Raw genomic sequence first — 16,963 nt, 5'->3', positions numbered from 1 at the left:
CAGTTCTCTAAACTTTCTCAATAGTGTTTCGCTGAAAGAACATAACCTTCCCTCTAGGGATTCCCATACGAGTTCGTGGAGCATTTCTGTAACACTCATGTATTGCTCAAACGTACCAGTAACAAATCTAGCAGCACGTCTCAGAATAGCTTTGATGTTTTTCTTTAATCCAACCTAATGGTTATTCCAAATATTCAACCAGAACTCACGAATGGGCCCCCACAAGTGTTCTAAAGTGTGCTACTCATGGTCTCCTTTAAAAATGATCTACACTTTCACAGAATTCACCCAATATACTGCAGTTGACTGTTCACTTTTCCTATAAATGACCTTATGAGCTCATTCCATTTATTGTCACTCTGCAACATTACACTCAGATAATAATTTAATCAACTGATCATTTGTGTAGCTCAGTTATCATTTTTTTCTGAACAGCCAACTACACAGTTCATTAAGGTATCAGCATCCCCTGGTGACACATCAGGAGGGTAACAGTTGCCTATCAAGGGAAATTTCAGTTTTATAGTTTACTCCTTCAGTTAGTTTTTCTAGGATGGATAGCAGGTGTGCTTGCTGTATGCAGATGCAGGAGGATCTGGCCACAGTTCACGGACAGATGAATGTGGTTTTGGCTACAGCCACCTGCCTTCAGGCCGCTCTCTCAGGATGTAGTGGTGGCAGATAATGTGACATGTTGCATGGGACACCTCTGGTGTCACCTGTTTCACACATGGGCTCTGCTGCTGAAGCACTTCCTATTGTACCCAACATGGTGGATCCCCCTTCACAGCAGGGTGAGTGAAGGTGTGAGTGGTGTTGATATCACTTGAGACGAAGGGTCAATGGGAGGCTAGCCATTTGGCCTTGTCAATTTGCCCTGTGAGTAAATAGGTGGCTACTTCTTCAGTAAGGTCCAAGCAGACACATGGGCAGGAGCTTGCTAGATATCAGGAGCTCCAACATTAGGCATGGTATGGACACATTAGGAGGATAGCGTTCACAGCTGAAAAGAAAGCCAATGTGTGCTTCATATGTCTGCTGGGGGGCCTCATTTTAAATGTGGAGGCATCCTTACCTGCAGCCATTGTAAGTGCAGAGTGGAGTTGTCTGCAAGATATGGCTTATGTCAGCACCAATGGCACCTGTTGCATGGCTTCTGAGACTATCCTCAGTTCATGTAGGTGGCTGGTGGTGGGGGTGAAAGCTCCTGGCCTCATGCATGGGGTGCAATTGGCAGCATTGTTCCCAGAGTTGATCAGGATCATTTGTTTTGGAGCTGAGTGAAGGGTCTCGACCAAGGGCTTTGTCAACACTCTGATGATCTTTGCTGGAGATTTATAAATGTGCATTACCAGATGCGGAATTGTAGGACTCCTCATGATAGGTCCAGAATGCACTACATGAAGGAAGCAGCTACTCTGACAGCAGAGTACTTGTGGAGGGCACATGGGGTTCTCGTAGGTTAGGCTGTAGTTTGAGGCACTCTAATGAACATCCACCAGTCAATATGCAGATAGGGGCATCAGGCAGCATTTAGAGAAAATACACTTTGACTGTCAAGATTATATCAGTAAACTGGTGAAATATTCATAACAAAGTTTCTGGAATTACTGCTCTCCAGGAAAGTTCTCACGCTAAAATTACTCTTGAGACCAACAGCTGGCTAAAACGCAAAGTAGAAAGCTCTGACATATATTTAGTGAGTTATGGACATTTATCGGAAGGACAGATTAGATGCCATAAGAAGGGAAGCATTCATTGCAGTTGACAAAACTATTGTCTCTGTTGAGTTTGAAACTGAGTGTCAGAGTGAAGTTATCTGGTCGCATATAACAGTGAAAGCAAGTTAATTGTTGGATGTTTTTACCGGCCACCCAGTTCCGCTGTGGCAGGTCTAGCTAGAGTCATCCCATGAAAGTCTACAGTCAGTAGAAAGTAAAACCCTAATCATGCAATACTAGTTGGAAGTTGCTTTAACATACCGATTATAGTCTGGGACATTTATGGATTCGTTGCAGAGAGTGCAGACAGACAGTCTTGTGAAATACTTTAGAAAGCGTTTTCCAAAAATTGTTCTGAGCAGCTAGTTTAGCAGCTCACACACAGAGGAAATATCTTAGACATTACAGCTACAAACAGGCCAGACCTTATAGAGTGTGTCAGTATAGAGATGGGGACTATGGATCATGATGTAATCAAAGTGACTACGTTTTTGAAAGTTAATAAATTGGTCAAGAAGGGCCCGACAGCATTCCTGCTACAAAGAACAGATAAGCAGCTGTTAGCATCTCACTTAGACAACGAACTGCAATAATTTAGTTCCAGTATGATGAACATAGTAGTAGTATGGGCAAAGTTTAAGCAGATTGTATATCATGTTCTGAACAAGTATGTGCTTAGTAAATGTATTAAGGACAGTAAAGACCCACCATACTTTAACTATGAAATTCAGAAAATGCTGAGCAAGCAAAGACTGTTGTACTCTTGGTTCAAAGGAGTACACACAAATAACAAAAGCGAAGACTAGCAGAGAGTTATGCATCTGTGGAAAGGTCTATGTGCAAAGCTTACAACTACCACCAGTGTACCTTAGCAAAAGATCAGGCCAAGAAACCAAGAAAATTCTGGTCCTATGTAAAATCACTATGCAGGTCTACAGCTTCCATCCTTGTTGACTAGTCTGGGGTGGTAGTTGCAGACAGCAAAACAAAAGCCAAAGTTTTAAAGTTCATATTTAAGAAATCATTCACGCGGGAGAATCATCATTTGACTGTCACACAGAGTCCCATATGGACAATATAGTAACAAGCATCCCTGGCATACATAAACAACTGAAAGAGTTGTAAACAAATAAGTCACTGGATCCAGACAGGAACCCAAATCAATTTTACAGCACTGGCCCCTTACTTAACTTGAATTTATAGTGAACCTCCTAGCCAGCACAAAGCCCAGAGCAACTAGGAAAAAAGTACAGGTGACTCTTGTATATAAGGGGGGTAAAAGAACAGATCCACTAATTACAAAACAATATCCTCCACATCAGTTTTCCGCAGGGTTCTCAAACATATTCTGAATTTGAATATAATAAATTTCCCAGGGACTGAGAAGCTTATGTTCACGAATCAGCAAAGTTTTAGAAAGCATCATTTGTGTGATCCTCAGCTTGCTCTTAGTTCTTAGAGGACTCGCATTTGAAGATGACTGAAAAACAATCCTATTGACACCAACACAAATTTCACTTAAGTACCATGAAGATAAAACATGAGAAATTAGGGTTCATATGGTGGCATAGTGACAGTTGTCCTTCCCTCACTCTGTCTGCCAATGGAACAGGAAAGGAAACAACTAGTAGTGGTACAGGCTACTCTCCATCACATGCTGTATGGTGGCTTGCAGTGTCCTCAGCACAGAGGCATAGATTGCTGTTCACCCTGTCTGTCAGATCAGTTACTTATATACAGAGTGAGAGTGGTCCTACCAGACTTCCTCAGGGCACTCCTGATGATACCTTTGAAAACCCGCTGCCCAGGACACATACTGGGTTCTACTAAAAAAATGTTTGAGCCACTCACATATCTGAGTACATATTCCATATGCTTCATTAACAGTCAGCAGTGTCAAATGTTTTCTGGAATTTAAGGTATATGGAACCTGCCTGTTTTCAAACAACTTATGGGAACTGAGGCAGGTAATATTTAGAGCAATTGTTGATATTTCAGTGGGAGTACACCTCGCCATTTACAAGGCACAAACTGCAACGGATAGGCAATGTACAAGCAAATTTAAAGTACAAGCAAATTTGAAGTAATTCAGGAAAGATGACACACACACACACACACACACACACACACACAAACAAATGAACACTAGTGTCACCAAAGATGACCAAAGTCACAGAGTCACAGGTATCGAAGTGAAAGACTACGAACTAGCAGGTGAAGTAACACTGACTCTGTCCCTCTGTTTTTTGACAAGGGAGAGAGCAGAGTTTAAACAAAAACCTCCATCCCTGTTTACAAGGTTGCTCACTAATTTAATCTCAACAGCTTCCTTAATAACATTGACCCAATAGCTGGATGTGCGTGCCAATATCTCGATATTGTTATATAAAACTGGGTGACCAATATCCAAAAAATGTTCGACAGTAACAGAACTACTTGGCTGCTGCAATTGTGGGTGCCATTTATGATCAGTACATAGGTCCTCCATAGTCCTGATAGTCTGACCAATGTATGCCATGCCACAGCTACAGGAAATGTGATAAACGCTCACCTTATGCAAACCAAGATCATCCTTAACAGAAACCAAAAGCACTCTAATTTTAGATGGAGGTCAGAAAACACATTTCACATTGTATTTCCGTAAAACACGACCAATCTTGTTGGAAGTGCTTCCTCCGTAAGGCAAAAAGGCAGTAGACTTAGGTGTCAACTCAGTATTATCATGAGTCACCCAACGCACAGTTGGTCAATTGCATAACGCACGTTCAATCTGTCTTTCATTATAACAATTCTGACGAAATGTAACTTCAAGATGGGCCAGCTCAGCTGGCAAAGTCTCAGTGTCAGAAATGACATGTGCTCTGTGTACCAAGGTACGAAGTACCCCTTCACGCTGAACGAGATGGTGACAATTATCAGCCTGTAAACACAAGTCAGTGTGAGTACATTTCCTGTAAACTGCATGTCCCAATGATCCATCAACCTTCCTCCAAACCAAAACGTCAAGAAATGGAAGACAACCATCCTCTTACACATCTATTGTAAAATGAACGTTCTCGTGGATTGATTTCAGATGTTCTAAAAAGGCATTCAAATTCTCCCTACCATGACACCAAACAACAAAAATATCATCAACATATCTGAAGAAACAGGCAGGTTTCAAAGGCGCTGACTCCAATGCATGTTCCTTGAAGTCTTCCATAAACAAATTTTCAGTCACAGGAGACAACGGGCTACCCATCGCAATTCCATCTGTCTGCTCATAATACTGATCACTGAAAAAAAAGTAACTGGTTGTCAACACATGTCAAAAGAGAACAGTTAATTCAACATCAAATCTAACCTCAATGAACCATAATGAATCAGACAGAGGAACACGAGTGAAGAGAAAGACTACATCAAAACTTAATAAAATATCAGTCATTCAACCACATTCTCTCCAAACGACATAAGAAATCAGCTGAGTTCCTGATATGATGTTCACACTTACCAAGTTGTGGGCTTAACAGAGAAGCAAGGTGCTTGGCTACAGGATATGTTGGAGAGCCAATATTGCTAACTATAGGGCACAAAGGAGCCCCTCCCTTGTGCACCTTCAGAAGGCCATATAACTTAGGGGGAACAGCACTGTAGGTGTTAAGACTCTTGATAGCATCCTACGACAAACCACTTTTCTTCAGGAGGCTGTTGGTCTTTCTCTCAACACTTTTTGTGGGTCAGCACCGATCCTATGATACGCTCAATCAGATTGTAAACATTGCATCTTTTGTACATAGTCCTGTTTGTTTAAAACAATGGTGGTATTGCCCTAGTCTGCAGGTAAAATAATGATGTCAGGATCAACTTTGAGAGAGCGTAAAGCAGCCCTCTCCACTGCTGTTATATTACTCTTGGGTGGACGAGCCCTAGCCAACACATGACATGCATCCCTCATAACTTCCTCTGCAGTATCGGGAGGTTTGCAAACTGTCTGTTCAACTGAACTAATAAAATCAACTACCGGCAAACTCTTCAGTGTGCGAGGGAAATTTAAACCCTTCCTTAGCACAGATAAGATTGCGTCATCAATAGATTTCCCTGTGAGATTTATCACAAAACATCGAGATATAAAATCAGACTCCAAGCGATGGAAACATTCAAACTTTGCCAAATGCCGAGCAGTAACAGAATTGTATTCCCAATCAGCTTGAGTCAATGAGGCACCATCCAACTAATCCCAAGTGAAATCAGACAAGTTTGAAGCAACCATTAAATGAAAATGAAACAATTCTTTGGAAACAGAATCCAAATGTCGACAAGTAAAACGGATCCCTTCACACATAAGGGCCAAGCCAACACATTGCTTGATGTAACTGGCGGCAGGAGAATTAATATGGTGCACAACCTTGGCAAATGTTGGGACACGGTTTTCATCATGCCACCCTAATAAAAATGACAAAGCACATTGCATTCCAACTCGACAGATACGAAGTTTATCCAACTTCATACACACCAAAACATTTCCTCCCTGTAGAGGTAAAAAGTTGTTTGAAAATTGTATATGCCAGGAGAAACTTATGCCTCAAATCTGCCTGTTTCCCTTCATCCATGGTTTGCAGGATATCAGCAATTTTATTATATTCTTTTTGAATCATCCAGTATAATTTCTGATCATTCAAGACCTTTTGATCGGAATGTCAGAAACCAGCATGAAAGTGCCATTTAATAAATTTTACACAAATATGCACTTAATGGAATTTTGATTTTGTTTTAAGACAAGCTACAAGGAGCAGAATGGCACTGAGTTCTCACCCAGATTTCTGCGAGTGTTCTGTAAAATGTTTCGAGCTACATCTTGTAGTAATACTATGACCAGGAAATTATGGTACTGACCACCTTTCAGGTGGCCGCAATTTAAAACCCATGCGCTGCCAATCACGCCATATTTCCCACACCCACCACTGCGGCATGAGGGCACTGCCACAAACCTCTATGCTGCTGCCAATGATGTGCAAGCATCCCCTCTCAAAGCTCCAGTGGCAGGTCTACTTAATTTCAAGCACTGATGCACAGAGCCCGTTTTGCATATTGTGTGTTTACCATTTCATAACAATTACAGACTTTCATAGCAGTCTGGGCTCCTCACCTCTGGTTAGTTACTGTATTGGAGAATGACCAAATTGTCAACCTTTGTGTGCATGTGTGAACTGTAAACCTTTGTGTGTGTGTGTGTGTGTGTGTGTGTGTGTGTGTGTGTGTGTGTGTGTACACTATGTGATCAAAAGTATCTGGACACCCCCAAAAACATATGTTTTTCATATTAGGTGCATTGTGCTGCCACCTACTGCCAGGTACTCCATGTCAGCAACCTCACCAGTCATTAGTCATAGTGAGAGAGCAGAATGGGGCGCTGTGTGGAACTCACATACTTCGAACATGGTCAGGTGATTGGGTGTCACGTGCGTCATGTACACTGTTTCCGATATGATAGTGAAGTGGAAAAGTGAAGGGACACGTAAAGCACAAAAGCGTACAGGCCGACCTTGTCTGTTGACTGACAGAGACTGCTGACAGTTGAAGAGGGTCGTAATGTGTAATAGGCAGACGTATACCTAGACCAACACACAGAAATTCCAAACTGCATCAGGATCCGCTGAAAGTACTACAACAGTTAGGCAGGAGATGAGAAAACTTGGATTTCATGGTCAAGCAGTTGCTCATAGCCACACATCATGCCGGTAAATGCCTAACAACGTCTCGCTTGGTGTAAAGAGTGTAAACATTGGATGATCGAATAGTGGAAAAACGTTGTGTGGAGTGACGAATCATAGTACACAATATGGCAATCCAATAGCAGGGTGTGGGTATGGTGAATGCCCAGTGAATGCCATCTGCCAGTGTGTGTAGTGCCAACAGTAAAATTCGGAGGCAGTGGTGTTATGGTGTGGTCATGTTTTTCAAGGAGGGGGCTTGCACCTGTTGTTGTTTTGCATGGCACTATCACAGCACAGGCCTACATTGATGTTTTAAGCACCTTCTTGCTTCCAACTGTTGAAGAACAATTCGCGGATCGAGCACCTGTTCATAATGCACAGCCTCTGGCAGAATGGTTACATGACAATAACATCCCTGTAATGGAGTGGCCTGCACAGAGTCCTTACCTGAATCCTATAGAACACCTTTGGGATGTTTTGGAATGCCAATTTCATGCCATGAATGTTATTTTTTAGTGAGACAATTCTGTTATGCCTTGTGTAAGAAGAAGAAATGCACAACAGCATGTCAGCCACACACAATTCCAGACAGGATCTTAGCAGCTCCACATGATTAGTGCCTGTGAGGACAGCCACACTGTTCACTCAGCCATGCAGGATTGTACAGCCATATTACATACCTCGAGTCACAAAGGGAGTTTGTTTGCAGCAAGAAAAGTAGCCACACAGACAGTGTGACAATGTCTGTCAGCAAGGATATCACTGTTGCAGCTTCTTTTGCCATGGTAGCAGAGAGAGGGATGCCAGTAATTTTGTGCCCAATGACAAGACTGGACACAGCAGCGGTACCACCTCACCTTTTCTGATGAGTGTTGCCAACTGCATTCTTCGTCATCGCATAGATCCAGCACCAGGTGTGATGGTATGGGGAGCCATTGAGTACACAACTCAGTCTCCTCTGCCTCACACAGCTGATACTTTGGACAGTAACCATTACATTTCCGATGTTTCAAGGCTGGTAGTTGTGGCCTACCTTTGAAGTCTCCACGACATTATGTTTCAACAGGCTGCAATGCCACATGTTGTCCATGCTGTCCTAGCCTGTTTCTTATTTCAATACCGAGGGCATTCTATTGTTTTTCTGAACAGATAGCTCTTCAGGTCTCTCAGTCACTGACAAAATCTGGTCGTGGATTGCTGGGAGACTGGCAAGCCCTCACTCAACTGATGAACTCTGGCATAGGTTTGAAGCAGTATGGAATAACATACCCATGTCTGTCATCCAAGCTCAGTTCAACTTAACCCCCAGCCAAGTTTAATCCATTGTTGATGTTAGAAGGGAGCAGCTCTGTGTATTAGTCTTTGCAACCTGTGTACTTCCAAATCACCTACAAATTTAATCATCCAGTCACTATATTGTATACGCACAATAAGTAAAATTTCATTATTTGCTACCATACCTGGCATTGCAATTCTAATGACAGCAGTGTATAAGGGCAGATAATTTCCTTCTGCACTAAAGCATTGGTTGTCTTTCACACTTGGCATTACCCAGAAGAACAGTTAACTTATAAAATACTACAGATGCAGAAGCATCATCCCACACAAACTACAGACACGTAATGCCTTGCGCAGATGCTTTCTACACTAGTATTTTCTCTGTAGAGCATATAGTTGAAATTTGGTTCTGACAGACCCCTACTCGATGGGTGTAAAGGAACCTCAGATTTGAGAATTTCTACTGACTACAGTTACTCATGGCCCTTATAAAACTTTGAACTGCTCCCTTCCAGTAAGTGATACAGAGGTGCATTCCATCTATCTACATATGTAAACACACTCATGAGGAAGTCAGTTTTTCTTAACATACCTGCCACACATTTCTTTCTTCCTGTGTTACTTTGTAACGAAACACAGCTTTTTCTGTATATACCCAAATGGTGCCTCTAATAGGATCCTTTGTTACGCTGACTAGTTTTCCTACACTCTGCAAAAAAAAAAATTACAGCTAAAAGCATAAAAATACACAAAAGAGAACAAATATCTAATCTGTACTAAAACTATAAATATACTACAGTAATACAAATTTTATTGCAATAACATTAAGAAAGTGCAGCTGAACATGTCATATCACATAGTTTTTCAAGGTGTCTAATGTTTTACATTTTAAGAATGACAGAGGCAACAAGGTGACTCAACTTTAAACACATTCAGCAGTTCTATTAATGTCCTGCATATTGCATATTTCATCAGTAATACTGATGTTTAGAAGTGGTGACAATTATACACCCTTCTCCCATTTTTCAATGTCATCAAGAATTTTGACAACTAGCTTATAACAGAATGACATTTCTGGCAACAATCTTTTAATGAATGTTCAATTGGAATTACATGTTCGATTCGCTATAGAGAAAGCAATATGTGATCTAATCAAAAAACTTTAAATAAACAAGAAAAGCTATCCTATTGACATTTTCTGTGAGCTCGTCAGAGAATCTAAAATGTTACAGTGTCAAATGCATCACCATTCTGGGTGGAATCAGATGTTAACAACAAACATCTGAGGATGACGTTAACAAACAATACCACAGAAGTAAAACAAAATTAAGATTGAAGAAACATTAAATACATTGTCCTGTAATGCTCGGGACTTGGGTCATGCCAGTTTTGATATACATAAATGATTTACCAAAGACATTGCAGGTATTTTCAAAAATTGTCATGTAAAGTTTAGTAGACACAGCCAAGAAAATAGTGGAACAGGCTTATAACCGGTTCATAGCAAATAGCTAAATATTTAATTCTACAAAAACTATTACTATGCAGTTGTGTGCTTCAATGCAATAGGGACCTAACCCATAAATTGTTAAAAAAAAGAGTTACTGATATATTTGGATGTTACTCTTACATATTTATTATACCACAATATATGAATAATTAATATCCACTTTTACTCTCCCACCATACAAGAGAAAGATTTTAACAACAAACATCTGAGGATGACATTAACAAACAACACCACAGAAGTAAAACAAAATTAAGATTGAAGAAACATTAAATACATTGTCCTGTAATGCTCGGGACTTGGGTCATGCCAGTTTTGATATACATAAATGATTTTACAATGCAAGAGGAAGCTAAGAATTGTGAATTATGATTTATTAGTCCCACAACACTGAGGTTTGCCAATGACATCGCAATTCTGTTAGAGACAGTAAAACACTTGGAAGGGCAGTTAAACAGAATGGACAGCATCTTGAAAGGAGAATATTAGGTGAACATCAACAAAAGCAAAACAAAGATAATGAAATGTTTTTGAATTAAATCAGGCCATTAGGAAACAGGCCACTAAAAGTAGTAGACAAGTTTTGCTATTTGGGCAACAAAACAACTAATGATGGCCAAAGTAGAGAGGATATAAAATGCACACTTGCAATAGCAATAAAGGCATTTCAGAAAACAGAAACGTGTTAACATCAAACATAGATTTAAGTGTTAGGAAGTCTTTTCTGAAAGTATCTGTCTGGAATGTAGGCATGTATGGCAGTGAAACATGGATGATAAACATTTTAGACAAGAAGAGAATAGAGGCTTTTGAAATATAGTGCTACAGAAAAATGCTGAAGATCAGATAGGCAGATTGCATAACTAATGAGAAAGTACTGAACGGAACTGGGGAGACAAGAAATATGTGGCACAACTTGACTAAAAGAAGGAATTGGTTGATAGGACATGTTCTGAGAAATCAAACGATCACCAATTTAGTATTGGAGGGGAGAGAGAGAGAGAGAGTGAGAGTGTGTGTGTGTGTGTGTGTGTGTGTGTGTGTGTGTGTGTGCAGGGGGGGGGGGGGGTTAAAAAAATCATAGAGGGAGACAAAGAGATGAATACAGTAAGCAGAGTCAGAAGGCTGTAGGCTGTAGTCAAGTCATTATTTGGAGATGAAGAGATTTGCACACAATAGAGTAGAACATGGAGAGCAGTATAAAGCAAATTTTCGGTCTGAAAAAAAAAAAAAAAAAAAAAACACACACACACACACACACACACACACACACACACACACATACACACACACACATTTGATTCAGGTACAGGAGACTCATCAAAATTGTAGTAATACTTCGTAATACACGTAGAACAACTGATGCCAATAATAATTCAATTTTGTTATAAACATAATTTAAAAAATATAACACTATGTTACATCTTGCTCAAATTCTGTGAATCTTTATAATCTGCTGTAGCCTTATTTTTAGAGTATCTGGCTTCATATTAAATATATTTTTGCCCATTTATTTATTATACTTCGTCATCCTCATATTCTGTTGTGACCAAGCATATAATTTCTACTGATGCGTGGGTAGCATAAAATTCTTTTTATTTCTCTTCTCAAATAATTTTTTTCTGCAGTCTAGGAACATCATAACTTCATAAATGTATATGGAGGGAACACACATCCAAGATTACACTGTACAAGCACTCGTTACGGTCATCCACACAACACAGGTACACGTTTGACCCTTCATGATAGCTTGGAAGAATGCAACAGCTACACTTGGACCTTGTCATTAGCAATGATGCAGGATTCTTGCATCTGCTCCCCCTACACTCATTCCCTGAGTATGAGACTATACAGAGGGAACAGGTATGATTCGTAGTTTCCAAAATAATGGGCGACAGGCTTCTTTTTGCTGTACAGTACACATGTACACGATAATTTTCTTCCCCCAAAAATTATACCATACATAATGACAGATTTAAAACAACTAGGATATGCTATTTTTTGTGTGCTCATTTGAGTAGAATTTGCTATTATTTGCATTTCAAATTGAAACTGTTCAATTTATTAGATAGGAAGTCAATACATGTATTCCAGCTTAAGTTCTTGTCTACATTTAGTTCAAGGAATTTGACTATATCAGCTTCTTCCATAAGTTATTGTTATGTTATATTTTAAGTTCCACACATTTTGAATGTTTGTTTAGAAAGGTACCATATGGCCTTTTGCAGTGTTCAGTTTCCGACCATTTAACTGGAACCAGTTTTCCAGGGTAGCCAACGTGCTCACAATAGAGCTCCGAATTTTTTCTGCCCTTTCATCTTTAATTAAAACAGAAGTATTATCGATGAACAGAACAGATAGGAAATTTATATTTGCGGATAAGCCATTTATACACAATAGGAACAGGATTGGCCCTAATTTGGAGCCTTGAGGCACACCCAGTGATACCCTACTCCATTTAGAATATTAAGTCACTGAATTTGTAGTGATAGCTACCCTTTGTGTTTTCTGTTGTACAGGCATTACATAAGCCATTTCAGAGTATTGCCCTTAATGCCATATTTATCTAATTTTCAGGTAAGCAAGATGTGTTTTATCAAGTCAAGGGATTTTGTCAGATCACAGAAGATACCTAAAACTTTACGTCTCTGGTCCAATGCTTTGCATACATTTTCAGTAAAGTTATTCACTGCATCCAGAGGGGTTTTTTCCCATTGTTGAAATCCAAATTTGTTACTTGCAATATCATTTTTACAACAAATTTTAAATTTGGTTTGCGGCTACTTTGTCTAATAATTCCAACAGGTTAGGAAGACAAGAAATAGGGTGATAGTTTCCCACGTCTTCCCTCGATCCTTTTTTTAACAGAGGTCTGACTTCTTCATACTTCAACACACCAGCAAAGCATTCTTGTTCAAAAGATCAGTTCATTATTTGAGTTAGTGCAGGTGCTATTATGTGATATACTGCTTTACTCACTTTAGTGGGTATCCCACCCCACCCAGCAGAGTCTTTATTTTTTTTAAATACTATAATATTTTCCACATCCTTCATTGAGACTTTTTTAAAATTTGTGAGACACTCAGCTTAGTCAAAGAGTAACATTATGTCAGCTAGTGGAAGCCAATGGCACACATGTTTGTAGTCACATGTTTTAGTGTCAATATCATGGCTGGTAGTGACATGATTTTGTGTCTAGCAGCTGTGACAGATCTAGAAAACATGAAAGAAATTAAAATGACTGGAAGAAGAGAAAGTGAAAAAATTAACAAAGCTGTTCCAGGGAGGAAACAGGGTTGTAGCTGTGAATGTGCTATGAAGTCTATGAAAGCTAACACCAGTTGGTGAGTATCACATACTTATGGACAATGATAAGGACAATCACTTTGCTGAGTTTTATAGTCTATGAAAATATAATCTGAAAAATGTTTTTTTGTACAGTGTTGTGCACGGTAAACCAAGCAATAGAGTTTATAGAAACAGTGCAGATTTTGACAGTGATATTAAAAGAAAGTTATCACGTGCATATTGCATAAAGAATGTGAACAGTGTTTCAGTAACAGTTCGTGCTAAAGCATTTTGCGATATATTTGTGATATCTAGGTGGCATTTATCTATTGCTACAGGAGGCCAAAGTGCATAAACATCTCACACTCATCATGAAACACCTAATGACACTGATTATTCCGGTGACAAGACTCACAATGCAGAAATGTTAGAAAATGAAGCCTATAAATACCGAGAGAGAGAGAGAGAGAGGGAGAGGGAGAGGGAGAGGGAGAGGGAGAGGGAGAGGGAGAGGGAGAGGGAGAGGGAGAGGGAGAGGGAGAGGGAGAGGGAGAGGGAGAGGGAGAGGGAGAGGGAGAGGGAGAGGGAGAGGGAGAGGGAGAGGGAGAGGGAGAGGGAGAGGGAGAGGGAGAGGGAGAGGGAGAGGGAGAGGGAGAGGGAGAGGGAGAGGGAGAGGGAGAGGGAGAGGGAGAGGGAGAGGGAGAGGGAGAGGGAGAGGGAGAGGGAGAGGGAGAGGGAGAGGGAGAGGGAGAGGGAGAGGGAGAGGGAGAGGGAGAGGGAGAGGGAGAGGGAGAGGGAGAGGGAGAGGGAGAGGGAGAGGGAGAGGGAGAGGGAGAGGGAGAGGGAGAGGGAGAGGGAAAGGGAGAGATTCTGTGAAATCTGTAGCTGAAATGCACTGACTTTACAAAAATGAAGATAGACGAAATGGTTTGTGGTGCGATGAGTATAATACTGTCAGAACAATATTCACAAGAAAATTTAATATAGGTTTCAAGCTGCCTAATACCAATACATGTAAGGTGTGTGATGCATGCTTTCCCAACAACAGGATATAATACATCTGGTTGTTCATATACATCACACTTATACTCTTCTGAGACAGTATCGAGTCGAATGTTGCACAGAAGAAAGACTTTTGTTTAATAAATTTGGTTTGACGAAAACTCGTTCAACACCCAAGATATCTGCTTACGTGGTGTACTGACACAATTTTGTGTATACAACTTTGATATCCACATATGTACCAATGATGGTGGTGTTATGTGTAAATAGTATGAAAACATGGCTTCAAGAGGTGCTTCAGAAATCATCTCTTGTTTGTTTACTCGATTCCTGGGCAAATCTTTTTGTCTTCTCATAGTGACTTTGGTGTTGTTAAGAAAGAGATCAGGAAAATGGACTACGTTGTTACTTCAGAGGACTGGTAAAATGGCCCAAGTGAAGAGTCCTTTGCCTGTGCAGAGGGTGACAAAGAAAGATATTTTAAGATTTACAAGCACCAACTTAAAAGCTAGCTAAGAAACAGATGAGCACATCTGGACAAAAGATGGAATTGCATCAAATTTTTGTCATGAAAATTGAGGTCAGGATACCTTGCATTATCCAATTTAAAGAAAACTACTTTCCACTGTGTTTTTTTGAAGGAAGTTGAGATTCTTAACAAACATATTGGAAAACCTCAGAAAGAGGACACCAACAGATTTCAACATTTCGAACTCATCACAATTTATTAATGCTTGTAAAATGAGGACCACTTGTATTCTGGTGGCAGAAAGATTGCTGCTGCAAAACACAAGGACTTGTTGTCTCTGCTTCCTTACATCCCTGAAAACCATCATGCTGACTACCACACTCTTTAACCAGACACGCATGGTGCAAACAGTGAGGAGGAAGAGTATCCAGGTGGCTGAAAGTAAGTATAAGTTTCGATGTACGAGGGTGATTTGAAAAGTTCTCAGAATCACCACTAGAGGTCAGCACTAGCGCAATGAGTTGTTCACATGATACTCATTGGACTGTTGCCTGTAAACACGTGCCACATAAGTGTCCTTGGAAGAGAGTTGTGGTAGTGACGTGGCTCTGTTGTTATTCCCAAGTAGTGATTTGCAAAGATGGAAAAAAAATCGAGATTCGAGCAGTGATTAAGTACTTCATAAAGAAAGGTATGAAGGCAAAGGACATTCATGCTGATTTCCAGAATACACTGTGGGACTCCGCCATTCATATTCAACTGTTGCCAAGTGGACAAATTTGGTTGGGAGATCTTAGATGATGATCCGCCCAGTGGTCAGCCAAGATGTGTCTACTCCTGAAGTCATTGCAAAAGTGCACGAAATGGTCATGAAGGATCACCTATTGAAAGTGCTTGAAATTGCTCACACTTGCCAGATGTCCTCTGAAAGAGTATATCACATTTTAACTGAAGAATTAGAAATGAAATCATCTGCAAGATGGGTGCCGCAACTCTTGATGCCGGATCAAAAACGCAGGAGAATGGACATATCAGAACAAAATTTGGCCCGTTTTATGAGAAACAAACAAGATTTTTGTGCTGGTTTGTGACCACAGATGAAACTTGGGTGCACTATTATACCCCAGAGACAAAACAACTGTCAAAGCAGTAGAAATATGCTGATTCTCTGCCGCCAAAGAAAGCAAAGACAATTCCTTCAGAGGGAAAAGTCATGGCAACAGTGTTCTGGGATGCGAAGGGGATTCTGTTTGTAGATTATCTCCCCACTTGGCAAACAATTACTGGAGAATACTATGCTAACCTCCTAGACAAATTGCAACAAAAGATATGCAAAAAACAACCAGGTTTAGCAAGGATTAAAGTCATGGTCCATCATGACATTGTGCGCATGCACACATGTGCTGTCGCCATGACAAAATTACACAAACTAAGGTATGAATTGTTGCCACATCTGCCTTATTCACCTGATATGGCTCCCACAAGACTTCCATTTCTTCCCAAAACTGAAAATTTTTCTTGATGGGTGAAGATTCGCTTCAAACAAAGAATTGATAGATGGAGTTGACAACTATTTTGCAGGTCTGGAGGAAACTCATTTTTGAGATGGGATCAAGACACTGGAACATCGTTGGACCAAGTGCATTAATCTACAAGGAAACTACATTGAAAAATAAAGAGAGTTTCAGTGATGTAAGTACTTTTTTTCTATTCTGTTTTGAGGACTTTTAAACCATCCTCGTAGATGAATGCTTAATGTCAGTGTGATCTGGACACAAGACACTTTTAGTAAGCCTTGAATGTTACAAGAAATTCATGTTGAAGGAAATCTTAACCTAACTGCATTTTAAAACAAATTATGAAAATTGGAATGCTGTAAGAGCAACACATTTTTTAATTTTTTAATTTTTTTGGTGATTTGGAGCTCATAGTTTTCAGATAAATAAGGGATATAAGTAGATCATTTTAATTCTTCTGTATATTTTGAATATAAATAATTGTTTAT

The 16,963-nt window shown here is 40.0% G+C and overlaps 1 protein-coding gene across 2 annotated transcripts in view; it reads right to left on the bottom strand.

The window, feature by feature from the left end:
- LOC126457972 (vacuolar protein sorting-associated protein 18 homolog) overlaps nt 1–16,963 on the bottom strand; it is a 260,426-nt gene that overhangs the window by 201,604 nt on the left and 41,859 nt on the right. For both annotated transcript variants that reach the window (XM_050094731.1, XM_050094732.1), the window contains one exon: nt 9,285–9,401. In XM_050094731.1, coding sequence (XP_049950688.1) covers nt 9,285–9,401 — 117 coding nt within the window. The remainder of the gene's footprint in view (nt 1–9,284; nt 9,402–16,963) is intronic.

Source organism: Schistocerca serialis, chromosome 2 (assembly GCF_023864345.2).
Source record: "Schistocerca serialis cubense isolate TAMUIC-IGC-003099 chromosome 2, iqSchSeri2.2, whole genome shotgun sequence".
In the NCBI taxonomy this organism is placed as follows: Eukaryota; Metazoa; Arthropoda; class Insecta; order Orthoptera; family Acrididae; genus Schistocerca; species Schistocerca serialis.
The sequence above is the reverse complement of the archived record's forward strand: the minus strand, read 5'-3'. Positions and strand labels throughout refer to the sequence as shown.